Raw genomic sequence first — 10,088 nt, 5'->3', positions numbered from 1 at the left:
AAACAGTACAAAGAAAAGTATTTTATACTCCTTTACCCATCTCTACTGGTAATGTTCACATTTGAACCAATACGGTACCAACTCCTGGTACATGGGAATCAATACCGGTACTCAACGGTTCCTAATGTTGGTACTTTTGTGTGTGTTAAAACATGCTAATCATATTTTTCAATGCAACATTTTAAATGGAGCCGAATTACGATAACTGTGCTGTCCAGTTGTTATATCTTCTTTTCTTCACCATTTGAGTCTGGTTTGCGATGCAGGAAGCAGCTTTTTCCTAAGGCTGAATGTGTTACGTTGCACCCTACAACGTGTCTATACTATAAGTATTGCACTTATTACACACATGAGCTGTTGATTGTAATTTTCACAGTACTTTTAGTATTCACTACCAAATTTGGAGGTGTCAAATGGCATGTAAAATCGACGAGATTGAGGTAGTTTTTCATTGTGATGAGAATGGACTTTTCTGGAAAAAGGTGAGTATTTCATACTCAGTTACCATTCGGGATGGGTCCCGTTCGCATTTGAACCAATACGGTACCAACTCCTGGTACATGGGAATCAATACCGGTACTCAACGGTTCCTAATGCTGGTACTTTTGTGTGTGTTAAAACATGCTAATCATATTTTTCAATGCGACATTTTAAATGGAGCCGAATTACGATAACTGTGCTGTCCATTTATTATATCATCTTTTCTTCACCATTTGAGTCTCGTTTGCCATGCAGGAAGCAGCTTCTTCCATAAAGCTGAATGTGTTACGTTGCACCCTACAACGTGTCTATACTATAAGTATTGCACTTATTACACACATGAGCTGTTTGATCGTAATTTTCACCGTACTTGTAGTATTCACTACCAAATTTGGAGGTGTCGAAAATTGCATGTAAAATCGACGAGATTGAGGTAGCCGGTTTTGCACCAAATTAAAGTTTTTCATTGTGATGAGAATGGACTTTTCTGGAAAAAGGTGAGTATTTTATAGTCAGTTACCATTCGGGATGGGTCCCGTTCGCATTTGAACCGATAAGGTACCAGTTCCCGGTACCTGGGAATCGATACCGGTACTCGGAAATTGCCATGTAAAATCGCTAATGCTAATAGTAGCCTGTCTATGGCAAATCCAATGTAAATTAGCATCAAGTTATGTGATTTTATTGCCATCTCGTGTCTACCTTTAAGTCTTTGTTTTATATATTCTGCTGAATTTCCTGTGCTTTGTAAACACCTCTACATACAAACTTTTAGGTTTACGAACTTTTACAATACGCCAAAAATGCCTCTGTCTGCAAACGCTTCGTTCTTTCCTTCTTCTGTGCTAGCTCTTACCTCAACAAGTTTTTATTTGTGATGAAAATGGACATTTCTGGAAAAAGATAAGTATTTTATACTCTGTTACCATTATGGATGGGTACTGGTCACATTTGAACCTCGGGAACCATCTCGGGAATCGATACCGGTACTCGGAAATTGCCATGTAAAATCGCTAATGCTAATAGTAGCCTGTCTATGGCAAATCCAATGTAAATTAGCATCCAGCTAGTGCATTTTGGAAGAGTGGAGCCTTATTTAAGTTTGAGCGTTTTCTACCAAGCATACTTGCTTTGTCGGTGTTAAATATGGCAACATTCCTTAGAAGGAATTCGGCTGAGTCCACCTTGAGTGCTGTTTGAGTGATTGTTTACGTGAGCCGCTGTTTAGTTTGCGACCAAATGTGACGAGTCTGCAACCGTTACTAAGGTAGCACCGATACCCGGTAGCACCGACGGAATTCGGTCAGTGCCTAAAAAAGTACCGAATTTGGTACCCAGCCCTAGTTGCAGACTAACCTGCCAAGGCCTGTCCCAGTCCAGAGGAATCGGGAAGGCTCCCACCCAAGCTCCCACCACCGTAAGGGCCACAGTGATCTGGAGACAGGTGTCCCACACGGACATGGCCCTGGAGGCACGAAACGGGACCGGTTAAACCTACAAATCCCACAAAAAGGGATGCTTTTGAGGGCTCACCCGTGGCGACTGAACACTCTGATCCAGGCCTGGACGTTGGGGCCGAGGACGCAGAGACACCTCAGGGTGGTGAGGGAGGACAGCAGCACGGCCAGAGAGAAAGTTTCCACCGCCGATCTGGGAAGTCAGACAAACTTTGCCTTCATGCGGTGACAAACGTCGAGAAATAAACAGTTCGGAGTGCAGGCAGTGTGTCTATTTCTGCCCAAAGTGGGACACTCACTCGATCAGCGGGGCGCCGTAGAGAACCACGACTGCGTGGAAGAACAAGCAGGACAGGAAGAAGTACAAACAGGAACGGAACAACCTTGACAGCTGCACAAAGAACAGAACCGGCGCTAAAAACAACAATAAACAAAAGGCAATGTTGGCGTGAACCCACTTTTTGTGTCTTTTTACGAAATTGAAATCGGAAAGGACGCCTAATCGCCAACCCTCCCGGATTCACAATAAAAGCCCTGCTTCATGCTGCCTGCGCTAACAAAATAAGAGTCTCGGAAAGCTGGCGTGCACAAGTGATGTGCACGCCAGCTTTCTGAGGGATCCCTTGTGCACGCCAGTTTTCCGAGACTCTGTATTTAGTTAGCGCAGGCAGCATGAAGCAGGGCTTTTATTGTGAAGATAGGAAATGTGCAGTCGGCCTTTAGAGTTTTGACGGAAGGGACGGCGCGAAAGTCTGTTGAAATAAAAAGTGTTTCTCGCCTTCCTCTCTTTCATTTTTTCATAATAATGAACTGGCAGCAGCCAGCGTCATCTCACAAGACCCTCGGGTGCCGTGAATGTCAATCAAGCAAGCTACGGAATTTGCCGCCAATGTTTTTCTTGTAAAGTGTATGGAAGCTGGATGAATGAGATGCCAAAAACCAACCACTTTCATGTGGTATTGTACAGAAAGGACCACTTTTTTTCTCCTCCATTTGAAAATGTGGGCGTTATCATCATTACTGTCTGATTCCAATCAATGCAAGTCATCAGAATCAGGTAATTCACCAACTTATATTCTTGTCTTTGTGAAAGAAAGACATCTATATGTGTTACACATGCTTGTATTATCATTAAACACATTTAACTTGTTTACAAAATGTCTCTTTCATAAATAAATAAATATAAATGATATATATAAATGACAGGCTTACGAAGGTCCTGCAGTCCTGGGTTCAAATCCAGGCTCGGGATCTTTCTGTGTGGAGTTTACATGTTCTCCCCCGTGAATGCGTGGGTTCCCTCCGGGTACTCCGGCTTCCTCCCACCTCCAAAAACATGCACCTGGGGATAGGTTGATTGGCAACACTAAATGGTCCTTAGTGTGTGAATGTGAGTGTGAATGTTGTCTGTCTATCTGTGTTGGCCCTGCGATGAGGTGGCGACTTGTCCAGGGTGTACCCCGCCTTCCGCCCGATTGTAGCTGAGATAGGCGCCAGCGCCCCCCGCGACCCCGAGAGATAATAAGCGGTAGAAAATGGATGGATGGATATATAAATGAGGTAGATCGCCTCGAGTTGGTCAATTGAAAAGTAGCTCAATCAGTCAATCAACAAAGTTGTGTTGTACTTGGGCAATAACAATACTTACCTACCTACATAATTACGCTGGTAATCACAGTGTCAAAATATCCACTTTCTACCGCACTTGTTCAAGAAGTCGCATTCATGATAAGAAGTATTGGATTTATTATTGGTTAGCTTCAGAATAACAAGGTTATTAAAAAGAATAAGAGACCTACAATACTCTAAAAATGTTGGTCTTACTAAAAAAAATGCAGGCATTTAGTTAAAAACTATTATATAGCTCTGACGGAAATACATTTTAAAATATTTGGCTTTCATGGCTCTCTCAGCCAAAAAGGTTCCCGACCCCTGCCTTAGATCCTGACCTTGTATCCCAGTGTGTGCTTCTTGGTCGGCGGGGAGATGCCGAGCAGCCAGAAGATGGCGACACTGACCGAGGTGACCGCCCCGGACACCGAGTAGAGCCACAGAAGGTGGGTTCCATACACCGAGAAGCCCGGTCGGAGAGCAGCGGGCACCACGGTCGCCACGATCACCGACGCGGCGATGATGGCGTGGGTGCTCGCCATGGCTCGGATCTCGTGGTCCCACATTGCGGTCAGCGTGAGCGTCGAAAACTATAGAAAAGTACACAAAAAAAGGTCAATTTAAGATTTTACAAATGAAAAAAAACAAACAAGGAATGAGCAGAAAAGCGTCCGTTGACGGTTTCCCCTCGACTTCCGTAAACATGGAGTCGGGCTAACTTCCTTTTAAATTTCACAATCAAAGTCCCATGTCAAAAACAAACAACAAATAGATATAAAACTACTAAATAGCATTACAGTTACATACAATTTAATTTAATTATAGTACTTAGTAAAAATGTTTATTTTTAGGGCCAAAAATAGTATTACTTTCTTTAAAACATTTAATTCAGTATTTTTTTTACTTTAGAAAGATACGTGATTGACAACAATAACGATGCCCAAAAAAATATTGTGAAAATGTAATTGTGGTGTATTATTATTCTTCCCTTGGCCTCAGTCTGCACCCCACTCCAGGGCCCAGGCTAGGACCGATTTTTTTTAATTTTATTTTAATCTTCTATTCTTTTCTTCCCCCAGCCTCCCATGTTTACCATGAATTGATTAACGTGGACCCCGACTTAAACAAATTGAAAAACTTATTCGGGTGTTACCATTTAGTGGTCAATTGTACGGAATATGTACTGTACTGTGCAATCTACTAATAAAAGTATCAATCAATCAATCAAAGTATGTCATCTTTTTTGTAAGGGGCGCTGGAAGCCGGCAGACCCGTCAGCGATCCTGTTCTGTCTCCCTGTAATGTTTGTCTGATCTTGAATGGGATTGTGCTGAAAATTGTAATTTTCCTGAAGGAACTCTCCTGACGGAATAAATAAAGTACTATCTAATCTAATCTAATCTATTGTGCATGCTGATTCAGTGCTGTTTGTCCTTACTGACTTGCCGTAGATGAGTTGTGGAGTCTACTGAGCATGCTCACCAAGTGCTTTTTTTTTTTTTTTTCTTGAACCGATTTATTTGAAAGCTTACTTTCCCTTCAAATTCACCGTGAAAACCGTAATAAATAAAGCAGGTTACAAACGTAAAAACAATAACATGCACAGCATGTGGATCAAACATTTTACCAAGTAAAATACCAACAAATGACAAATACTTCGTTGGCCATACCCGGAAGTAGCTTCCTTACATCCGTCGACGGACCAAACAAGACACTTCAAAATAAAAGTATGCCCACATACTGTTTCGAAGAGTGCTGCTCGTTTTTCGTATGTGGGTAACAACATTTAACTATTTATAAATGGTTGATTTCTATAGGCTAGTAATGTAAAGTGTTGTACCTGACAAGTTGTGTTTTTTTAAGGTTTATTCAACAATTACAAACAGTAAGTCATGCTCACCAAGTGCTGTCACGCCAAATTTCTTCCCCCCTACAAAAACCTTCCCCCCCCTTTACTTCCGGGGTCATGATTAATACAGACGTTTTGTTAACGTTATATTATAAAAATATAACGCTATATTATAAAAATACAGACGTTTTCTTAACGCTATATTTAAAAAAAAATAAAATTAAAAAACACTTTACAAACACAAGCTATGGGATGACGCATTTACTTCCGGGGGTCACGTTTCCTCTTATGTCATGGGTGTCAAACTCTGGCCCGCGGGCCAAACTTGGCCCGCCGTGTAATTTCATTTGGCCCTTGAGGCAATATCAATTTAACATTAGAGCTGGCCCGCCGATATCATACAGCGACGGTGCCGCTGTAACACCGCGTTCACCGCTAATACTCATACTTGCCAACCCTCCCAATTTTCCCGGGAGACTCCCAAAGTTCAGTGCCCCTCCCGAAAATCAACCATTCTCCCGAATTTCTACCAAATTCCACCCGGACAACATTATTGGGGCCGTGCCTTTAAGACACTCCTTTTAGCGTTCCCTACAACCTGTCGTCACGTCTGCTTTTCCTCCGTACAAACAGCGTGCCGAACCCAGTCACATTAATATCCACGGCTTGTACACACACACAAGTGAATGCAAAGCATACTCGGTCAACAGCCATACAGGTCACACTGAGGGTGGCCGTATAAAAACAACTTTAACACTGTTACAAATATGCGCCACACTGTGCACCCACACCGAACACGAATGACAAACACATTTCGGGAGAACAAATTGTATTTAATATACCATTGATGATTTTTTGTTTGCTTTTTAAAAGTTGATTTTGCACTATTAAGTTATGTGTTATAGCAAATTAGTGTAGCAAACTGAGCAGTAATTAACTTTTTATCCATGCACATTCTCCAAGAATCAGTGTTTGATTCATTTATTATATTTTTTTTATTTTAAAATTTATTATTAGCCTGTGGAAAAAAAAATATTTTGATGTTTACCTCAGAACGTTGCAAACAGAAAAGAGGCATTACATTTTTATTAAAATTGTATTTGATATGCCATTGATATTTTTTTTAATTATTATTATTTGGAACTGGATTTTGCATGTCACTATAAAGTTATATAAGCCTTGCTTGCTCAATATTCAATGCAAAACTCATTTGCGTCCCTATTAAAAGGTCATTTGTTCAATTTTGGCCCACTCTGTATTTGAGTTTGACACCCCTGTCTTATGTCATCCCATAGCTTGTGTTTGTAAATTGTTTTTAAATTTTTTTTTACAATATAGCGTTAACAAAACGTCTGTATTTTTATAATATAGCGTTATATTTTTATAATATAGCGTTATATTTTTATAATATAGCGTCAACAAAACGTCAGGATTAATCATGACCCCGGAAGTAAATGGGGGGAAGGTTTTTGTGGGGAGAAGAAATTTGGCGTGAAAGAGTGTTGATGATCCCTCTCTAGAGTGTACAGGTGCTGGTCATATTATTAGAATATCATGAAAAAGTTGATTTATTTCATTAATTCCATTTAGAAAGTCAAACATGTAGAATGTATACATTCATTCCAAACAGACTGATACATTTCAAGTGTTTTTTTACCAAAAAGGAGATAATTATAGCTGACAACCAATGAAAACCCTAAATTCAACATCTCAGAAAATTAGAATATGTTGAAAAGGTCAGATATTGAAGACACCTGGTGCCACACTCTAATTAGCTAACTAACTCAAAACACCTGGAAAAGCCTTTAAATGGTCTCTCGTTTTGATTCTGTGTGACACACAATCATGGGGAAGAGTGCTGACTTGACAACTGTCCAAAAGATGACCATTGATACTTTAAAGAAGGCGGGCAAGACACAAAAGGTCATTGCCAAAGAGGCTGGATGTTCCCAGAGCTCTGTGTCCAAGCACATTAATAGAGAGGCCAAGGGAAGACAAAGCTGTGGTAGAAAAAACTGTACAAGCAAGAGGATTGTCAAACAAAACCGATTCAAAAATGTGGGGGAGATCCACAAAGAGTGGACTGCAGCTGGAGTCAGTGCTTCAAGAACCACCACGCACCGACGTATGCAAGATATGTGCTTCAGCTGTCGCATTCCTTGTGTGAAGCCACTCTTGAATAAGACACAACGTCAAAAGCGTCTCGCCTGGGCTCAAGACAAAAAGGACTGGACTGCTGCTGAGTGGTCCAAAGTTATGTTTTCAGATGAAAGTACATTTTGTATCTCCTTTTGAAATCAAGGTCCCAGAGTCTGTAGGAAGACAGGAGAGGCACAGAATCCACGTTGCCTGAAGTCCAGTGTCAAATTTCCACAATCGGCAATGGTCTGGGGTGCCATGTCATCTGCTGGTGTTGGTCCACTGTGTTTCCTGAGGTCTAGGGTCAATGCAGCAGTCTACCTGGAAGTTTTACAACACTTTATGCTGACCAATTTTATGGAGGTGAAGATTTCATTTCCCAACATGACTTGGCACCTGCACACAGTGCCAAATCTACCAGTACCTGGTTTAAGGACCATGGTATCCCTGTTCTTGATTGGCCTGCAAACTCACCTGACCTTAACCCCATAGAAAAGCTATGAGGTATTGTGACGCGGAAGATGCCAGATGCCAGACCCAACAATGCTGAAGAGCTGAAGGCCACTATTAAAGCAACCTGAGGTTGCAACAGACTGGTCGACTTTATACCACGCCGTATTGCTGCAGCAATTCAGGCAAAAGGAGCTGCAACTAAGTATTGATTGCCGTACATGCTGAAACTTTCCATGTTCATACTTTTCAGTTGGCCCACATTTCTAAAAAATCTTTTTTGGTACTAGTCGTAACTAATATTCTAATTTTCTGAGATACAGAATTTGGGATTTTCAGTAATTGTCAGTACTAATCATCAAAATTTAAAGAAATAAACATTTCAAATATATCACTATGTGTGTAATGAATTGATATAATATGTAAGTTTCACGTTCTGAATATAATTACTGAAATAAATCAACTTTTTCATGATATTCTAATATAATGAACAGCACCTGTATGCTACTGCTACTCCCAGTCATATATAAAAGTTACTAAACGTGTACTCTACCTCGTTATTCGAATACATAACATATTGGCGACGAGTTTAATCAGTTTTTGAGTGTTCCTTGCGGTTTTTTTTTGGAAGTGAAGATGGCATACTTTTCTCAGCGACCGGACGAGTTTAAGCCTGAGATTGAATCCTGGCCACTCGACATTGAGCGCATGGAGTTGCTGTTTGAAGCCCATGATGTCGACGGTGAAAAGAGGGTCCCGTTGTTCAGTGGGGGCAGTGACATATGGACTTCTGCGCAATTTGGTTCAGCCTGATTTGCCCAAGGACAAAACATTTGACCAGATTGTGGACACTCTGAAAGACTATTATGAGCCAAAGCCGTTGGTTATTGCCGAACGCTTCAGGTATCAATCAATCAATCAATGTTTACTTATATAGCCCTAAATCACTAGTGTCTCAAAGGGCTGCACAAACCACTACGACATCCTCGGTAGGCCCACATAAGGGCAAGGAAAACTCACACCCAGTGGGACGTCGGTGACAATGATGACTATGAGAACCTTGGAGAGGAGGAAAGCAATGGATGTCGAGCGGGTCTAACATGATACTGTGAAAGATCAATCCATAATGGATCCAACACAGTCGCGAGAGTCCAGTCCAAAGCGGATCCAACACAGCAGCGAGAGTCCCGTTCACAGCGGAGCCAGCAGGAAACCATCCCAAGCGGGGGCGGATCAGCAGCGCAGAGATGTCCCCAGCGAGCAGTACATGGCCACCGGATCGGACCGGACCCCCTCCACAAGGGAGAGTGGGACATAGGAGAAAAAGAAAAGAAACGGCAGATCAACTGGTCTAAAAAGGGAGTCTATTTAAAGGCTAGAGTATACAAATGAGTTTTAAGGTGAGACTTAAATGCTTCTACTGAGGTGGCATCTCGAACTGTTACCGGGAGGGCATTCCAGAGTACTGGAGCCCGAAATGAAGGGAGAAAAGAATAGAAGATTAAAATAAAAAAATAAAAATAAAAATAGGTCTTAGCCTGGGCCCTAGAGTGGGGGTGCAGACTGAGGCCAAGGGAAAAAAAAAAAAAACAACTCATAGCCATAGTACACATCCTTCTTACATGTATATAAGAGGGAAACATCAAACATCAAAGAACACAGAGGACATTAAAGACATTAAAGCAGCAGATACAACCAGACACTTCTACATACAGCTATGAATAAAAAGTAAAATAAACATATACACTGTGGTGGCCTCTGCGGTGTTCCACGCCATCGTCCGCTGGGGTGGAGGGAGCATGGCCAGAGACAGAAGCAGACCCAACAAAGCAACCAAAACAGCCGACTCCACTCTCGGCCAATGTCTCCAGTGGCTCCAACACAGCCGCGAGAGTTCAGTTCAAAGCGGATCCAAGACAGCAGCAAGAGTCACGTCCACAGGAAACCATCCCAAGCGGAGGCGGATCAGCACCGTAGAGATGTCCCCAACTGATACACAGGCAAGCGGTCCATCCTAGGTCCCGACGAGCGGTCCATCCTGGGTCTCGACTCTGGACAGCCAGTACTTCATCCATGGTCATCGGACCGGACCCCCTCCACAA

General features: G+C 42.0%; 1 protein-coding gene across 1 annotated transcript; it reads right to left on the bottom strand.

The window, feature by feature from the left end:
* Positions 1–42: 42 nt before the first annotated feature.
* LOC133557140 (phosphatidylinositol-glycan biosynthesis class F protein-like) lies at positions 43–4,250 on the bottom strand. Its single transcript, XM_061907384.1, has 5 exons — positions 3,887–4,250; positions 2,237–2,328; positions 2,014–2,130; positions 1,837–1,945; positions 43–84 (listed from the first exon to the last, which is right to left on the bottom strand). The coding sequence occupies exons 1-5, from the start codon at positions 4,112–4,114 to the stop codon at positions 43–45; spliced, it is 588 nt and encodes a 195-aa protein (XP_061763368.1). The 5' UTR covers positions 4,115–4,250.
* Positions 4,251–10,088: the final 5,838 nt, after the last annotated feature.

The sequence above is a fragment of the Nerophis ophidion genome, linkage group LG08 (genome assembly GCF_033978795.1).
Source record: "Nerophis ophidion isolate RoL-2023_Sa linkage group LG08, RoL_Noph_v1.0, whole genome shotgun sequence".
Classification (NCBI taxonomy): domain Eukaryota; kingdom Metazoa; phylum Chordata; class Actinopteri; order Syngnathiformes; family Syngnathidae; genus Nerophis; species Nerophis ophidion.
This window is presented reverse-complemented; position numbering and strand designations above follow the sequence as displayed.